Source organism: Euprymna scolopes, chromosome 36 (assembly GCF_053919585.1).
Source record: "Euprymna scolopes isolate OS-2025 chromosome 36, ASM5391958v1, whole genome shotgun sequence".
Lineage (NCBI taxonomy): Eukaryota > Metazoa > Mollusca > Cephalopoda > Sepiida > Sepiolidae > Euprymna > Euprymna scolopes.
This window is the reverse complement of record NC_136517.1, coordinates 9,755,500-9,775,760: the sequence shown is the minus strand read 5'-3', so window position 1 is coordinate 9,775,760 and position 20,261 is coordinate 9,755,500. Positions and strand designations below refer to the sequence as shown.

General features: G+C 32.6%; 1 protein-coding gene across 2 annotated transcripts in view; it reads right to left on the bottom strand.

The window, feature by feature from the left end:
- Window positions 1-2,532: 2,532 nt before the first annotated feature.
- LOC145260324 (myosin-VIIa-like) overlaps window positions 2,533-20,261 on the bottom strand; it is a 965,294-nt gene continuing 947,565 nt past the window's right edge. For both annotated transcript variants that reach the window (XM_080118214.1, XM_080118215.1), the window contains 6 exons: window positions 15,641-15,760; window positions 15,310-15,377; window positions 13,448-13,616; window positions 11,796-11,879; window positions 9,372-9,491; window positions 2,533-3,430 (listed from right to left, as the gene is read on the bottom strand). In XM_080118214.1, coding sequence (XP_079974340.1) covers window positions 3,284-3,430; window positions 9,372-9,491; window positions 11,796-11,879; window positions 13,448-13,616; window positions 15,310-15,377; window positions 15,641-15,760 — 708 coding nt within the window. In that variant the 3' untranslated portion in view covers window positions 2,533-3,283. The remainder of the gene's footprint in view (window positions 3,431-9,371; window positions 9,492-11,795; window positions 11,880-13,447; window positions 13,617-15,309; window positions 15,378-15,640; window positions 15,761-20,261) is intronic.

The following is a 20,261-nucleotide window of genomic DNA, read 5'->3' as shown; positions in this document are numbered from 1 at the left end:
AAAAGCCATTCTTAACATGGGGGGGGGTGTTTTTTTACCTAATCTGTACTTTTAACCATACAATTGAATAAAAAAAACATAATAAAACTTTAATTAAACTTGGAAATACGATTTAAAAAATAGCGCAGATCAATAAGTGCATTAGCACCAAATATTATTTAAGCACGTTATCAATCCATAAATTTTCTCTGAAAAAAAAACTGTACTTTCGCCTAACAATTTATAGTTTTAATAATAAAAAGTTCATATTTTCTTATATCGAAACAACTGAGTTTTTTTTTGCCTGATATAATAAAGAAAAAATTTTTAAATTAAAAAATTTGGAAGATAAACGAATGAATTGTTTTTTTTTTTTTTACTTATCGAGTAAACAGAAAATGAAATCTTCTAATTCGTTTCATCAAATCGTGGTGTATGAAATGAATTGAAACAGAAGTTCAGTTCTACCAACAAGACAGGTCTGCACTATCGGCTTACGAAAAATATTTTTATTTTATTTAACATTTTTTAATTAGCGATGTTAATTTATTTTAATAACATGGAAACATCCCTCGACTCTAAAGATGGGTTGTCTGAAAATTTCAAATAAATTGGTAATGTAGAAATATGGTTTTATCGATTTTGAACAAACCAAGAATTACATTTTTATATTAATAGATTACTAGTTTATTTGAATTTTCTTTTAAATGGTCCAAAAGTTATAATAATAATAATGATGATTAAATTAAATTACAATTACATTGTGTTACATATGGGGGAATTAAACCTGTGTTGCGTGCATGAGGTACCTATTAAACACCCTTCTTAAATAGTTTTCTGATATTTTTCTTTCTTCAACAAACTCAGATTCAACACGATTTTTATTTGCAGAAAACAGATGAATTTGTAATTCGACAGTTACCAATGAATTGTCATATTTTGATAAGGAAACTTCACGTATGACAAGATCCAAAATATAAGTATCTCAATCTATATATACCTATTAAGTTGAGTCTTTTTCTCGCTCTGACATTGATATTAAAAGCCTACTTTTTCTATTTAAAAATTATTAAAACAAACTTCTTAATATACCCAGTCATGGATATGCGAGTGACTACATAAAGATGAACTAATTTGCATATTCCTTTGAAAAACGAACTGTTATTAATTAATTATTCATTTTCTATGGTTTCTTATTAGATGATTGGTTTCATTTTACGATTATTGTGAGCCAAACTGAAGGCATCTTATTTAGGCTGCAAATACTATTTTATTTTGAATATTTAGTCAGGGTTTAGGCTACAAAGGGGAAAGTATACTAATGTCAGATTGTCCTGACAAATCCTTATATGGAGAGACCTTAGACACTAGAGGATAGTCTAGTAGGCATTCAAGTTCTTATATCTATTATGTATGTACATGTGTGGCTAGAAGAGAAAGCAAATTGTAAGCTGGACAGGATAACATCACCCCCCCCCCAACTTCACTCTTTGATTCATTTTTTCTTTCTTATTTTTTTTTTCTATACCGGTTTATACGTTTTTTACTTTCATTTTCTTAACAGTGACGTTTAGAAAGAAGAAAGAAAACAAAACTGACGTTGAGAAAGAAGAAAAAAAACGTCTCATACTAGAGTATGACTACTAGTGCAAAAATTGAAGAAGGATAATCATTTTCGACAGACTATGTACACTAGTTTGACATCAACCAAGAACAATAAAAAAAGAAAAAAAAAATATTTAACACTGAGAAATTCTCAAATATTTGTTTATTCTTTTCAAAAAAAGAAAAAAAAAAGGTCTTCCCAAATACGTAAGCTTGCTGAAGGCCGGCAACATGTTTGTTCTCCGTACAAACGAGATTTAAAAATTCATCTGATGATAATTTTTTTTTAAATTAATTTAGACTGTTGTTGAGTCCAGTTGAAAACTAAAAATCACTCATTTAATTATATATAATGTATTTGCTATTTCTTGTTGGTGTTGCAGTTCAAAAACTTTATAAAGTGAAAGGGTAGGGGGATATTTAATACTATGTAAAATTAACTTTGTCCAGATTCATTAAATATGTTGTTTTTTTTAAAATTTATTTAAAAAATGTCTTTTTGCACTTTTCTTTGTTTTTATCGGATTTCTTCCATTTTAATGTTTTATAATTTTCATAAAAGTTTATTTATGATTGGTTTAAAGTTAACTATCCAATCAAGAGCGTTCAACTATATCGAGGATTGTAATGATGAAGATAAAATAATTTAAAAAAATCAAATTGAATAATTAACATTATAAAAGAAAATTGCTTTTTTTTTTTGTATGAATTATTTCATTTTCTCTTTGACAAAGTTGGTGCTGATTGTTGGGGGTGGGATGAGGATGTCTTTTAGTAGATTTTTTTGCGTTTAAAAGTCAAGCAAGTAGAATGCTGATGATTTCTTTTTTTTTTTTTTAGTTTTTATTATAACTGAACTTACAACAAACCATTTATATATATATATATATATATATATAAAACAATCAATCGGGTTTGATTTGAATTTCAACATTTCTTTTTTCAATCTCTTCATTTTGGCTTTAAAAATGTTAACCCATTCCTTTCGTTCTATTTAAAATGTTTATATGTATATAATCTCTTGTATGCCATTCCAAAAAAAAAAAGAAAGTCTTTCGTTTTTTTTTTTTCAATGGAAGATAATTTGAAATCTTTTTTTCTCCATACATTTCTTAAAAAAAAATCAGCAAAAAAAAAAAAAAAATAAAATAAAACCGGATAAATTTGGAAAATAAACAGAATAATGGAGAGAATAATGAGAAAATACCACACATAAACCTGTGCGTAATCGTTTAGATGTGTATGGGTTATTAAATCTAAGTTCTATTTTATAATCCTTGTTGAAGATACTCCTTCTTAACCTATTTAATAAGATTCATTATTGCCAAAATAGAGTTGGAATATTTTTACGTGGAGGGTAAAATAAAGGGAAGAAATTATGGAACAGTTGTAGCAACAGAATTCTTAGCCATTTTTTCATTCTCAAATTCTGAAAGAAAAAAAGAAGACATGTTTGGCTTGAATTTGCATTTCATTGGAATTTGTTAACCAATTCAGATTTTTTTTTTTTTTTTTTTTTTGCGGCTATTCTCAAATTGACGTCATCTTTGTTTCTCTTTTCTTTGTTTTTCCTTTTTTGTCTTTGAGTCTTTGAAAGCCATTTCTTTTGTCCCCCCTCATTTTGGGTTCTTATTGCTGTTGTAGCAGAGAGTGTTTATCGTCACCTTTGTGACCAGGCCTGGGTTTTAATAAATGCTAGCTAGCCTGTATCATGGTGACTTCTGCTCGCTTCAGTATCATCGCCTCCACTTCCTGTTGCTTGGTGATGTGAGCTTGCTTGCAGAGAGAAAGAACGGTATCTTAGTTCTTCTACATAGTCTTTGATGAGCTGGGAAATTTGTGTAGCCTGGAAAGTATAAGAAAATGACAAAAATTAAAAGAAAAATTAGTGTATGGCACATGGTGATCAGATAATGAGCATAGAACAGTGGTTCCCAACCTTTTTACATGGTGGCACACTACTGAGTTCTTTAAACTTTTGTGGCACACCTATCGCAAAAACTGAATATTTTCTACCTGTAAAACATTTTTGCAATTAAATAATAAATATAATTAAATAATAAAAATAAATATAATTAAATAATAAATGTAATTAAATGATAAATATAATTAAATAATATAATTAAATAATAAATGTAATTAAATAATATAATTAAATAATAAATATAATTAAAAAATAAATATAATTAAAAAATAATTAAAAAATAAAGATAATTAATAATAAAAATAAATATAATTAATAATAAAAATAATTAAATAATAAAAATAAATATAATTAAATAATAAAAATAATTAAATAATAAATATAATTAAATAATAAAAATAAATACCGCAAAACCCATGTAATATGTGCATGGAGATTACCTATAAATTTTAGTTTTACTGGCAGCTTAAAATCAATAAATATTTACCATTTCATTGTTAGTACAAGTTATGGAAAATTAGTTTAAAAAAAAAAAAAAAGCAAAAACAATAAAAAGAATCGTTTTGGGCATTTTTGGTCTAGATCGATTTCCATAAATAAATTCCTAACTGTGGTTCGTGCCATAGCTGTATAGAGTATTAAATAAATTTTCTCGGCTTTAATCATTTCACCACTCTGTAGTGAAATGGAGACATAATGGATGGTAATATTTAATGGTTTTGGATCTTTGTCTAGAATAATGCAGTGTCATCAGTAAATCTTGGACATAATTGCACCAGGGAGGTCGTTTCTGAATATCAGAATGAGATAATCCTTAGGAGATCCACAGCAGAATGGACTTGCCTAAATCCATACTGTTGGTCAGAAAGGAGTTTAGCCTTAATGAGGTGGTGGACTATCGCTAGATTAATTAGCGACTCAAAGATGGTAGCAAATAAAGAGCGGAAGGAGTAATAGGACGAGAATTGAGTGGGTAAGTTCTTTCAGAATTCTTGAACATTGATACCACAGAAAGAATTTTCCATCTATCTAGGAAGTAAGATTCAGCAAGGCATTTGTTGTAAAGTTTGGAGAGGACAGGGGCCAGCCCAGCAGAGCATTTCTTTATTAATATACTAGGGATAAAATATGACTCCCATGCTTTGGAAGTGTCTAGGTTTATTACAATAAAACAGACATGAGAAGGACTGATGATCAGATCATCAAGTTTGGCTTCTTTCCTCATTGGGAAATTTGGGAGAGAGTGATTTGTGAAGGTTAAGGTGAACTGCTGGAGAAGCGACTCAGCTTTTTCTGTTCAATGTGACATCATAGTTGTTGGATAGCAAGAAAATTGCTGATTGTCCATTATTCAACACACTATTATAGATTTTCCAGAAACCATGAGTTCCTAATTTCTGTGACTCAATGTGTTTTTTAATTATCTCAATATACCTACTCTTAGCTGAGGCTATTATACTATTACAATGATTTCTTAAAGTCTTTTTGTATCTGAATCAGTGGAATACTTGCTGCTTATACGCAATAGCAGATGCACAGGTTGACGAGAAACATTGTGGAAATTCTTGCGTGCTGTTTCATGTGCTTCTATGCCTGCTTTGGCCCATTCAGTTACCTAATTTGTTTAGCAGGGAGAGAAAAGGTTTTAAGGGTCTCTGAAGTAATCTCTGATAGATTCCCAACCAGCAAGTTTGTAGTATTATTTTTGAACAACGGCTCTTCAGGACTGAAAGTTAACAGTTGTATCTACTATTATGAGGAGGTAATTAGCGTTCCCAAGTTGGCTATGGGCATCAAACAAGCCTCGGTAGTCAGGAATAGATTGAGAAGTGAGGCTTGCTGATCTTCACAATCTGAGATATGGGTTGAGGAAAGTGATAGTTTGTGAAAGGGAATGTGCAACAGAGAAACTATACATGCTTTTGCCAGCTGCGTCTGTAATTTTGTGAATATTTATATCTTCATATACATGTGAATATTTATATCTTCATATACATGTGAATATTTATATCTTCATATACATGTGAATATTTATATCTTTATATACATGTGGTGGCTCCAATCATATTGCCTTGCCTTTCCATCGGACTTTGTCTGCAATTGCAATGTCAAGAGGAGGACCCTAGTAACTGGGCAAACCTAGGTCTCCTTATCATCCCCCTAGGCCTGCATCCAGAGAACCAATTCCAGTTTCGAACCATATCGCCACAGCAGATGTTGCAGTGCACCAGACTAGATGCAGAATACCATTTTTTTATTAGACATTTGAAGGTTGATATCATGTTTCTCATCACATTAACTTTCTCCGGCTAGTTAAAAAGTAATTTGTAAAAAAAAAAAAAAAAAAAAAAAAAAACTCTTTCCTAGTCTGTACAAAGACTGAAGGTTACCATAAAAAAGGGGGGGAAAAAAAAAAAAAAAAAAAAAGAACATGGAAGAATGGGAGATATCCGGTGATTATTGATGTGTTTCTTTCTTTATGCTCAATGACAGCATAGTTTTTTTTTTGTTTTGTTTTTTTTAAATCCTGGATAATTCAGTGACTGACATCATGATCATATTTGGTGTAACATCTGTTTTGTATGCTGACATGTGTTGGGTGGCTTTTAAGAATCGACTTCCGAATGGATTTATCTCTGGCAGATCTTTTCTTTTATCTCTCTTTATCTCAAATCACTTTCTTATCACTTTCTCCCATATTTTTCTGGGCTTTCCCCTGCCAACTGAGCCTGTTACTCCAAGAACTATTTCAGTGTGACTAAGCCAACAAAGATTCCTGTCTTGCACACATCTCCCTATACTGTCCAGATTTAATCTTCCTCTGTGGCCATTAGAACTAAGCCTGTTTTTTGAAGACTCGCACATTCGTTGGATCTTTTCTCGTATCATTTCTTTTCATGCGGTGCAATCCTCAGGCCTTCACTTTCATACATTATCTCACTCTCTCTCTCTCTCTCTCACTCACACACACACACACACACACACACACACACACACATGAATGAAAATTGAATGAAAACGTATTCCAAGTAGTTTTAAATTGAATATTAAACGCAAAAAAATACTGATATTGTTGGAGAAAGTGACACGCCAGAAAAAATAATCTGAACATTTATTGATTTGTTTTTCATGGTCGATGACAGACATTTTTTTTTTTTTTTTTTTTAAACAAGCCAATTTATAATTTGTTATTAGATTAAGAAATTGATTTTTTTTCTGTTTGATGATCGTGTACATTATTTTTTTTACTATTAAATTGGTGCACAAGTAATGTCGTTTTTTGACATGAAGTTGAATGCCAGAAAACATTATTTTTGCATCAACTTAATATTAACCTAAAACAAGGTATTGTCACTTGAATTACTACAGGGGATTATGTGAGGAGACGAATGAGATGCCTATTTACATTACATTTAAACTTTATTTCCTTTGCTTACACTGAAGTTCTACCAACAAAGACATGACAACAGCAAAACACTTGGAGATTTTGTCCTTTTTTTCCCCTGTTAAAACTTTCTAGTTTAAGACGTTTTCTTTTTTTTTTTTTTACACAGAGTTCACCACTTATCAAGGCCCAATGGCCACTCGGGGATAAGGGTTATTGTGTGTACAGTAATCAATGGGATAGTGTAGCAATAGTATTGGAGAATTGATAAGGTGTCATTACTTAGGGGCGGTTCATCAGGAATTTGTTTGTGTTGGACTTGAAGACATCCAGGTTGAAGTCGGGAGGGAAACAGGCAAGCAGAACAGAGTTCCACAGGCGTGCAGTTCTAAGAAAGAAGCTTTGTTCATGGAATCAAATTTTTGATTTAGGCACAGATAAGGAGTGGGGGAAATTATTGACGGTGGTTTCAGCTAGTCAGGTGTTTTTTGAAAAAGATTGGCGAGGGGAGACGAGAGAATGGAGCTCAGACGAGCACTTGCTATGGAAATAATGATAGAACAACGACAGGCTCGCTACGTCTCTTCTGTGGGAAAGAGGTTGCAGGGTAGAGAAAAGGGCATTTCTTTCTTTCTTTTCTTTTTTTTTAACTTCACTAAGTGAGATGGCATTTCATGTTAATATCAGCAAAACATACTTTTTCATTCCTTCATCAATTTTGGCACTTGTGTAACAAAAAAAATCTACGTCTTTTTTGTAATCAGCCTTCAAGTCCAATGTAAACAAGTTCTTGTTGAGCCGCCCCCTTAAATATTCCAAACTCTACCCAATCAACGCCATTAACAATTACTACACTAGCACCTTACATTAATTAACCCTAATCCTCGAGTGGCTTTTGGACCTTGATGTTATGGAGTCCATGGCATGAGTTGGCATGGTGTTGAGTGAATGCAGCTTGTGGTGCCAGGGAATGCTAATGGGTTAACAAAGGTTATGACGTACATCAAACTCAGGAACTTTTGTTCACAGAGTGTATACCTGTGTTGTGAGTGTGTGTTGGGTGCGATCAGTTAATGGGAATTACAGCCCACTCACATGCATCCATATAAATAGACAGAGTTCGAGTGTGAGTTCGTCAGTTCAACAGTCTAGAGTTAATGGGAGAATCTTGATTCAAGATGAGAAAATGAAAAAAAAAAAGATCTGAATCGATTCAGCGATGCGAGGCTGTCCTGTCAATGATGAAATCCAAATAAAGATTTCTCCAAACAATAAAATCAAGTAGAGTTTTTGGAAAGCATGAACAAAACCCCAGTATATATATATATATATATATATATATATATATATATATATTCTCTGGTAAATATACATGTAGAAACACGTGTACGCGCACATACAAGCACACACACACACGCACACTCTCTCTCTCTCACACACACACTCTCTCCCTCACACACACGCCCTACATTAGCCTTCCTGCCATCCCTCCTTTCCTTCCATAAACAGAATCTGTTACTAAGGTCTATCTTGACATCAGAAACTCTGAGTAAAGACACCATCTGTTGAGCAGTGTTTTTCTCTGCTTGTTTACTTTGCGTTGTTTTGCCTTTTCAAAGTCGCTGATGAATTGTATTAATTCCATTCAGCCTTTAATGGTTGATTCAATGCAATGAAACCACTGGTACGCCTTTGAAATATATATATATATATATTTAAGTAAAAGATGGTCACACACTTTTTGAAGACACTTTTTTAAAATAAAATTTATATGAGAAATTTATTTTTACATTGTAGTCACCACTTATCAAGGCCTGGAAGCCACTCGGGGATAAGGGTTATTGCGTGTACTGTAATCATTGGGATAATATTGTAGTAATCATTAGTAATGGAGATTTGATAAAGTGTCTTACTTAAGAGGGCGGTTTACCAGGAATTTGTTTATGTTGGATTTGAAGCATCCAAGTTGTAGTCAGGTGGGAAACAGGCAAACAGAAGAGAGTTCCATTTGAAATTTGAAAACTTTGAAATGTCGGATATAATGATAAAATCATTTACTTTTTTTTTGTGTTGTAAGTCCAATATTTAGCTAATAAATAGCCTCCTCAGGGTAGGAAATTCGATCCGTGATGTTTTTTTTTTCTTTTCCCCATTTTGTTGTTATAGTGGAGGCAATGCCTCGGAAGAGAAGAGAAATGTACATGCTGTTCCGGTGAGTCCGCGTGTGTTGTGCACCAGTTTCACGGACCGGATTTTCTACCCTGAAGAGGCTATTTATTAGCGAAATATTGGACTTACAACACAAAAAAAAGTAAATAAAAAAAAAAATGATTTTATCATTATATATCCGACACTTCAAAGTTTTCGAATTTCTTATTTAAATAAAGATATATAAAGATATAATACACACTATACAATATTGATAAGTGATAACTCTCTTGTAGAAAAAAACCAAAAAAAACAGACTGTTGTTCTTACTTGGTTCGTATTAAACATATATTTTGATCCTTTCGCAACATGTCCGATGACAATCATGATGCTGGTTAGGGAAGGACTGGAATGGGCAACGTCACAATAAGAAAAGGAAGAAATCACTCTCTGAAACCAAAAAGAAAAGAATCAAAATTAATTCTTAAAATTAAAAATATTTTTATTTCATAAAAACAATGTTGAAGCTTAATGTTTTAGGTAAACCAAAAACATTTTGGACTGACAAAAGCAATGGCTCCTATTTTTTATTCTGCCCGAATGGATCGGAAGGAGTTGCAAATTGGATTGTTATAATAGCTGAATTTATACATTCATCATCTGAAAGTTTCATCTCTCTGTTGCAGGTATTGACAGTATAAGACACTAAGAAAATAACCCCTGTCATGGATGTGCGTCAGAAGCAGAGATGCGTCATTGAATTACTCCCTGCAGAAAAAAATTGAACTGATAAACATTCACTGTTGACCATTTACGAAGCTGATGCAGCTGATATCAGCACAGTTAGAAGATGGGTTTGTCGATTTCAACGGAAATATGAGTGACAAAGCACACTCCAGACTTTTATGACCAAGGCATCATTCATCATTGGCAAAAGTGATTGTGACTATGTAGAAAAATAAATTCTGGGGTGCAAAAATTGCTCGTTTTAATAGTATCACTCTTGTCTTTGCAACTCTACAATGTTTTAGTTTCTTAGTGAAAAAAAATAGAAGGCCTTACTTTAGGAATGACCCTCGTATATGAAATATCAAATTTTTACCCTTAAGTGTAGAGGAATTATATCTTTTAGATTTTGAGCATTCCAAATCATTATTTAAAAATGTCTCCATTGTAATAATATTCTTTGCCAGAATAATTATTATTGGAATGAACCTAAAGTAAATCACAACTTTTTAATACAAAGAACATGCTGCAAGTATAAAAGGGATAAAATTGCTAGTTAGAATCAAATATTAATTTATCAGATGTATTGCTATTTAGGCTCAACATTGAAAATTCAATTTTATATATCCGTCCAGTCCAAATGTTAAGTTTCAGTTTCAACGTTCTGTAAGGAACATTAAAAAAAAAAAATTCTTAAAAAAATATCTTATATATTTTGAAATATTTTTTCAGAAATATTAAAATGAAGAAATAATTTAATAACACATTATTATCTTTTAATTCTTACTTATTTCCATACCAATAATTTAAAGATCTTAAAGTAAGGTAATGGATGATAGTCAATAGCAACTCAAAGGCTGCCTCTTCATCAGCTACTTCACAAAGGCATAGGAAAAGGTGCCACTGCTTTTCTTAAATTACTCCACTTACTTTTGATTCTCATTTTATAATGCTGAGTTGGTAGTAAGAGGATTGAATCCTGGAGTCGAAATTTCTTGCCATTTAAAAGTTCAGGTTTTTTACTTTCAATCTATTCACTAGAAAATTCATATTCAATAATAGTGTAGCCTCGTAGTGTATTTATTTGCACTTTAAGGTGATTGATGATAGTCAATGGCAACTCGAAGGCTGCCTCTTCATCAGCTACTTCACAAAGGCATAGTGTATTTATTTGCACTTTGTTTTGATCTTCTTGTTTTTTTTTTTAAATTATGCCATTTTTTATTTTTTTTTTATTTAACTAAGTGGAAATAACACTGTATGGACAAATGCAGAGTTACGTCCCCCTTTTTATTTCTTTTTAAAGATGTGACCTTTAAAAATAATTCCGAGCCAGATATAGTATTTCCTGAAAGGAACTGAATTACATTTTATTCTTCTTCTTCACAACATAGTATAATGATGCACACACACACACACACACACACACACACACACACACACACACACACACACACACACACACAAAGAAATGATCAAGAGACTACTTTATATACTAGATATAGATTTTAATTCGGGTAGCAGGTAATAAGATTGATATATTAGATGAGGTTTATGTATTAATTTTTATTTATTGCGGACTATTATCCTCATCTTTTCTTAGTTGTTTCACAACGTTTCGGCCAACTATTTCTCTGGCCTTCATCAGGTGGTAATCACGATGGATAGGAACTCTGAATCTCCTGACTGCATCCACTGCAATTACTGCCTTCTGTAGTTGTTGTCGTGGTTTTGGGTAGGATTGAAACCGCTATCTTCAGACAATTCTCACTTGGAAACATAGAGATTCAATGTCTCTATCAACTGTGCCGCCTGATGAAGGCCAGAGGAATAGTTGGCCGAAACGTCATGAAACAACTAAGAAAAAAATGAAGATAATAGTCCGCAATAAATAAAAATAAATAAATAATAACTCATCTCAATAATGAATTCCAATTTAAAGAATATAGAGGTTTATGTAATTCAATTACTTCTTGATGTAAATCAATAGGAGAATGAAGTTTATGAAAAAGTAAAAATTCTACTCACAAATGTTCTGAGTTCCAAAAAGTGTATACCATGTTCGTGTACAGCAAGAAGCAATGTCTTTGGTAAACTTGATGTATACGATTGCTGAAAAAGAATCATTACAGATTAAGGGTGAGAAGGACGTAGCAATTAGCTTGAAGCATTGTAATATGAAAGGAGTCATATTTGAAGGCTATATCAATGCGGTTCATGGGGAACACGATGGACATGAGTTAACATATCAAAGAATAATGACAATATTAGAATGAATTCGCAATAATTTTCAATTATGTTACATTTATTTCACAACATAATGTGTGGTATAAGATGGTAGGTGTTGATGTCCTTAATTTTCGAGAGCAGCATCCTTGAAAGAAGCACAAGAAATAGACGATGATGCAGCAAAGGAGTTTGGATTAACAAGAAGCATAAAAAACAAAAGTCAAATTCCAGGCAAATCCCACACCTTTGCAACAAGGAGTGAAGATTCCAAAGCCTGCCTACGTGGAATCTCCCCGCAAAACTTTTATTGATGGACATCCTATGAAGTACAAGGTGCCTTCAATAAGTTTCCAGACTTTTTCATATGGCCACTTTTATTGATAGTACACACATAAATCTCTAATTCTCTTCAAAGTAATCTCCTCTGGCTGTAATTCACTTATTGTACTGTTCCAACAACTTCTGGAAGGCTCTATTAAAGTTCTCTTGTGTGAGTGTGTCAATAACCCTCGTCACAGCCTCCTCAATTGTCTCATAACGACAGTGTCTAAGGTTTTTCTTGAGCTTAGGGAATAACTAAAAGTCACATGGAGCAAGGTCTGTACTATACGGAGGGTGAGAAACTGTCTTGATGCTCATTTTGGTCAAATAGTCTGTGATCTTCTGAGCATCTTTGGGACAAACTTTGCCCAAATCTTCTGCATCTTCAGTTCCTCGAAAATAATTGTGTGTACAGTTCCCACACTGACATCAAACTGTGCACTTATTGTCTCTTTAGATACACGAAATTCTATATTTGGCCAATCAGTTCTGATGTTCTGACTTCCTTACTCCTCCCACACCTCTCATCATCTCTTACAGACTTCCCATCTTTCTTGAATCTCTTATGCCACTCAAAAACTGATGCTCAATTCATGCAAGATGGTCTAAAAGCAATCTGAAGCATTCCATACGTTTCTGTGGCATTTTTTTTCAAAGTTTTAAATAGAATTTTATTGCATATCATTCTTCTAAAGTGTCCTTACGTCCAGATTGTATTTTTGAAATTCACCAGTTGTGACAATCAGGCTTTAGTAGGGTGTATTCCAATTCCTGCTATAGCTGTTCATTTTAATCTGAAATCATAAAAATTGATAAGTCATCTCATAAGAAATATAGCAATAGCATACTGAATTTTCAAGAGTCTACGATCATATTGAATGTCTGTAAGCAAAAATGTCTGGAAACTTATTTAAGACACCTCATATGTTGCTAGTATATTAATAAATACAAATATCTGTACATGTGTTTATATACCTATTCAATTTAGAGCCTGGTGCTCGGCTGTCTGACCAGTTGAACTATAGTTAAATAGCAATCATAAACCAGTTGATATCTAAGCTGGGATGTTCTGTTTCGCTTAAATAAATCTAATTTTAATAAATATTTTTTTTTTCTTTTCAAATACTCACAGAAACTTCGAATACTGTTGAACCAAAAAGTGGCCAATTTTTCAGCAACTGAATAAACGACATGATAGCTTGTTGGGGCGAGACATCATTGAGTGCCTTGTACGCAGCAGAAATTTCTTCAACATTCACGTGTGGTCGCATATCACGGGGCAATATTCTCATCACTGAACTGAATTAAGAAAAAAAGAAGTCGGATTAAACATTAATATCATTATGTCCACGCGTGAGTCAAAATTAATATTGGTTATATAAATCTTCATATATAATAAAATGACTGCAGAAATTTCCCTCAGGACCAAAGTATCGTAGGTTTGCAACAACAGATACCACATAATAATTCAATACATCTAGCCTAGTAGCCACTATCTTATGTAGCTTTCGAACACCATTTTAGACACATTCAGTCATGATAAAAAATACTGCATTGTATCTTATGAGCAACATCACAATCGCAACATCTTTTATTTGACACGGTAGGTGAAAACACAGAATAATCACAGCATGTAATCAAATTCCCATGTTAAGAATGGGTTTCTAAATACTAACGTTGTTACTTTATCATGGTAGATTCATTTGGGCCACAGGCACCAGTGTCCGCTAGTTTACTGGGCCGGCAGTGGCTCCCACTAACAACCATAGTTTAATTATTATTATTATTTTTTTTCACACATTGGATGGGTGGGCATACTCCCACCGGGCAACGCCTATACACGGGTCCTACTAGTAAAAAAAAAAAATAATAAAATACAGAACAGATTTCAATTACAATGAAAAAGGCGATATACATGCAGGATGTTTGAGAAACATTTGATCATTTTTTTTTTATTCTTTACAAAACAATTTGGAGTATATAATAGTTGTAAAGTTTTTTTTCTGTGTATCACCATGCACTTGGGTGTTTATTGCACAGGCTGGGATCGTCCCACTCATTGTGTTTCGATTGAATGTTCAATTCAGTCAGCGTCACAACAAAGAATTCTAATCACAAGGAAACCTTAATTCCAGTTCTTAAACAAATAACAAATATTTTATTTGGAGGAGGGGGATTACAAGTGGCACCAGTCTAGTTAGGTTCAATAGCAGACTCGCATAATGAAATATGTTAGCTCTCTCAATCAAATTTATCTCAACTACATTGTATATAAGTCCCATTAGCACAGTCCTTCACCTGCCTTGGGATAGGCATGCTTCTAGTGTGTGTGTATATATATATATATATATATATATATATATATATATATATATATATATATAATAAAATAAGAATTACAGTTAAGTTTACCAAAATGATCCAAGATGGCAACATAAAATATTAAAGAATTAATATTTACAAATTAATCTCAACCAGATGTAAAAGCTCGATAAAACCAATAGATAGATAGATAGAGCTTATAATACGAACAAGTATTAAAAAACACTTTGAAAAAGAGTTAAAAACACATTTAATTTTAAAAAGGAAACACTAAATAAGTGGATAGTCCTACTTGTTTAGTGTTTCCTTTTTAAAATTAAATGTGTTTTAACTCTTTTTCAAAGTGTTTTTAACATGTTTTATTAACTACTTGTTCTTATATATATATATATATATATATATATATATATATATATATATATATATATTAGAAAAATCTAAGATTGTTAGAACACTTTATTTATTTTTTTTTTGCAATGTCGGCACACATAACTGATAGTTTTCAAAGAGATGATCTGGTGTGTCCGGAGTCAGGTTGGGGTTGGTGTCTGAGCCAATATGATGTGGAATCCAAAATCAGCAATGAAGACAGTGCATCACTGAAGATCTTGATTAAGGCATCTGAAAAATGTATTTCATGATTAATTTGAGCATAGAAATCTATAGTTACCTGTAGTCAGTCTCTCCTCTACGAATATCTTCATTTTCAGACTGGAGTTTGAGGGCGCAAAGTCGAACCTAAAAAAAAAGACAAAAAAACGTTTAAAAAACCAATTACTGATGAATAATATCTCTTTTTCTTTTTTTTTTTGTCAAATTTAATAATTGTTTTAACTCCAAGAATTTAAAATTCAGAGGGTAATGGACATTTTATAGATTAAAATTGGTTTCTTCTCATAAAAATTCAAAATTATTACAAGCATTGCATCTATCTCAGCGTGTGTTATTTTTTAAACTTTTAATTTTAAAATGCAACAAAAACAAAATAAAATAAAACTTACAGCATCCTGTGGTGAGATCGGGATTCTTTGCTCAAAAACGTCCTCAACCAGCTGATGGAAGACCAGGTCACATTCAACGGCATCATTAATGTTTGTGTACGGTTCAATGAATAAGCGTTTCTTTTAAAAAGAAAAAAATAATAATATGGAATTAATTAAAAATCATAACAGTAACAAACTTTTCATAAAAGTTTTAATTTCAATGCAAATGTATGTAAAGAAAAAAAAAAAAGAAAAGGCGAAACGAAAATTCCATGAGCAGAGTTTCTTTCCTAGAACTGTTCGTCTGTGGAATGCAATACCATGGGCCTGCTTCCCGATTCACTATAACATGCCTATCTTCAAATCTAATACGAATAAATTCCTATTGAGCCGTCTTCTAAAATAATCAAGCCCTACCTAAGTCCCACCATAACTGATCATGTCTCACTATCTACCTGACACTTACCCTTATCCTAGAGTTGCACTCTGGCCTTGATAAGTGGTGACCTTCAAAGTAAAAAAGTTAAAAAAAAAATTTTTTTATAAAGAGTCACCGCCTTATCAAGGCCAAAAGCCACTTGAAGATGAGGATTAATAAGATGGATAGATTATGAGTTGAAATTATGAGAGGATTGAAAATGATGAATATATATATATATATATATATATATATATATTTTTTGGAATCGATTGTTTTTATCGGCTATAAAATCTCATTTTTACTTGCCTCACCATAAGGGCAAAGTTAGACACAAGATGACTTTTACTATGGAGAATATTGTGGAAATGAGACAGTTTTTTTGTTTTGCAAAATATTTTTACATAGGAATCTCCATTTATTAAGGCCTGAAAGTCACTTGAGGATAAGGGTTAATGAGTGTATGGTGGTCACTGAGACAACAGCGTATTAATAGTCAGTGGTAGAAATGGATTATTTAGAGAGGGCGGCTCAACAAGAATTTGTTTACATTAAACTTGAAGGTGATAACAGGCCATCAGAACATCATTCTACAGGCAGGCAGTTCTAGGAAAAAAGCTTTGCTCATGGAATTTGTGTTTAGATTTAGGCACAGATAGAGAGTGGGAGGGGGGAAGGTTGATGGTCGTTGTAGTTAGAGGAGCGTTTTTTGTGAGTTTAGCAAGGAAGGACCATAGATTGAAGCTCATATGAGCACTTGCCATGAGATTAATGATAGAGCAGAGACAGGCTTGAAATCAATGTCTCTTCTGTGAAAAAAGGTTTTAAAACTAATTTAGCATTATTTTATAAGTCATTCTATGAAAGTAAGCTTTATTTATTTATTACTTTTTTATTTTTTATTTTTTTATTGAAAAAAAAAGAAAAAATGCAATATCCTGTGAACTAGCTGACATTGACACTTTGAAAAATTTGCTACATTAATTTAAAATAATAAACATCTAATTCACTTTATTGTAATTTGTTATATGAATAAGCATTAACATTTTTGGTGATTTTGAAACAAATTTATTGTTAGAATGTGACCGTAACGAAAGAAAAAGAAAAAAGACATCAATTTTTCTTTTCACTTGCAATTTAGAAATAGATCACAACTTGTTGAAAATCAAGTGAGTCCCTCAAAAGGAGGGAACATTTGAACCCAAATGCTAAATATTTGTCCAGGAAATAAAACAATATTGGGAAACAAAACTATTTTTTTTATGTTAAAATCAAAACAACTATTGAATTAAAAACAATAGTTAATTAATAAATGTTCTTTTTAAAACGAATATGCAAATTAGTAAACCGACTGATATTGCATATACATAAACAGTATATATATATATATATATATATATATAATATATATATATATATAAATAAAAAGATGAAAAAAATTGTGTCAAGTTAAATTAATTTGAAGTAGGAAAGTTTTGACTTTGCTATTAGGACGAGAAAATGGGTCCAATTTTTGCATTTATTTTTATTGTGAATAAAGATAAAAAAGTAACATTTGCATTAGTTAAACCATTTCATGTTGATTGAAAAGAGTTACCTCTCTTACACTCATGTTTATAAAAATCTATTTTGTTACATACAGGGTGACCCCCCCCCAAAAAAAACGGACCCCGTGTACACTTTATGTGATATCTCCTTTATTCATTCACCAATTGCCCTTATTTTATAGCACATGGCAGAATCAACAACCGTGAGTACACCAAGACCCCAGTGGGAGCTGGGACAAAGAATACACTGTGTTAAATTTTACTACAAGACAGGCTCGTTTAAGAAAACTCAGGACAGTTTCATGCGTCAGTTCGAATGTGAAAAGGGCTCCATCCAAAAGCAGAATTCAGAACTGGGTAGACCACTTCGAGAAGTATGGGACCGTGGAGAACCTCAACGCTGCCAGAGAGAACCGTCCATGCCACTCGGGACGTCTCAAGAAGCGAACAGCCAAGCTGGTTGAAAGAGTGAGAGTTTCTCCAGCAGAGTCCGAAACGCTCTGTGCGTAAGTGAAGTCAGTCTCTCGGTATGTCCCGTGAGACTTGCAGGAGAGTGCTGGTGAACGATATCAGGGCTTACCCATACAAAATACAGACACTGCAGACCCTTACATCCTCAGACAAGAAGCAGAGGAGGGCTATGGCAGTCAAGATGCTCGAGAAGACACCAAGTTTCCTTAACCTCCTTTGGACCTCAGATGAAGTCCACTTCCATCTTGATGGAAAGGCGAACTCCAAGACAAATGTCTTCTCGGGGTCCTCCAGACCCAATGAAGTAGTCACTAAGCCCCTGCACTCTCCTAAGTGCATGATGTGGGCTACAATCTTGAAGAATCTGGCGCAGCAGTGACAGTCACCAAGGAACGGTATGTGGAGATCCTCAAAACCTTCAAGAGTGAGCTCCAGACCATCTACCTGTCGCTCATGAGCAAGTTCTGGTTCCAGCAAGACAGAGCAAGTTCTCACACCTCAAACCTGTCCCGAGATTGGCTGAAAGAGAACTTTGGAGGCGGAGTGATCAGTCTTAAGATTGATTTTGAGTGAGCATCTCATAGCCCAGACCTAAGCCCCCAGATTTTTTTTCTTTGGGGCTATCTTAAGGACAGAGTCTACACAGGGAAACCCAGAACCATCACAGAACTCAAGGAAGTCATCAAGGAGGAGATGAGAGTCATTACCAATTTGGTCTGTAAGAATGTCATGGACAACTTCGTGCTGCACCTCAAGAAATGCATGGAGCTAAATGGAGGCCATCTAGAACATATGCTGTAGAACGGAGAAAAAAAGGCCAAAGACCATAGTGTTTTGATGTGATGTTTTGAATATAATAAACTAGTTATGACCAAAGTTTCATTTCATTCGGACAAAACACTAAGAAACAGGGCCTAATTAGAGTTGGGGTCCGTTTTTTTTTTGGGGGGGGGGGAAGGGTCACCCTGTAAGACTGAATACTAAACACTTCAATATCAATATTAAAAGATAGAATTTTCCACCAGGCTATATCTATTATCATACTAAACCTGAATTAATCAACGTTTATTTCTATAAAGCTTTTTTTTTTTTAAACATATATATTTAATCTCACGCACACACACAAAAAAATACATTTCTTGTTTTTGGGATTATGTTATGTTTGAAAAAAAAAAAAAGCTTCTATCTTGATTGCAAATTTGCAACTAATCAGAACAATTAATTTCCTACGTGACCCCATTTCCTGATTAGTTTTTATTTATCACTCTCATCCTCTCACTGTATGTCGCTTGGTCTTCTTATTTTATGTGGTATCTATCATCCTCACTTCTGTCACTCTTTCTCTTTGTTAATAAACAATCGAAAGTAATAAAGGGGAAAAATAAAAAGATAGGAATTGTCCATTACAAACAAAAGATAATATCACCACTAGTAGTACTATTGTTTAACATGTATTTGAATGTATATATCCATGTTTAGAAAATTAGATATGAAAAAATTTTGTTGTCATTCATTTGGATTTTACTTTTTTTTTGTTTTGAATTTAATTTAAAATCATGAACTTTGATGTTTAATTCATGGTCAAATTAAAAAATATTTTGGTTTAATTGACGGTAAAATTAAAAAAATATTTTGGCTTAATTGATGGTAAAATTAAAAAATATTTTAGTTTAATTGATGGTAAAATTTTAAAAATATTTTGGAAAACAAAAAAAAATCTGTTAATAAAGAGAGTGAGAAAATCGAGAGTTATAGAAAGTTTAGTACTCACTTGGTGAGTTAATAACAAATTAAGAAAAATTAAAACAATTAAAATGGACTTTTTTTTCTAACATAAGAGGAATATTTGAGCATGTATTTGACTGATTAAAATATATAGGAAAATTTAGTATATTAGATTAATTGGATTTCTGTTATACATACATATATATCATTCAACCACGGTAGTGGTTGAATATATGCTTAAGTCCGAAATTGAATGAATCGAGACACATTCAAACCCCCACCACTAATTCCGTTCGCAACCAAATTTCAAAGAGGTTATATAGTTGGATAGAACACCTCATTAGCTACATTTTGAAAAAAAAATTTCGAAAATTGGTTCAGTAGAAAAAAAGTTACAACAAAATATGTGGGTTCACAAACAGGAGAGTAAGTACATAAGTGACTAACGCTTTTTTTTATTTTGCATAACTTTTTTTTG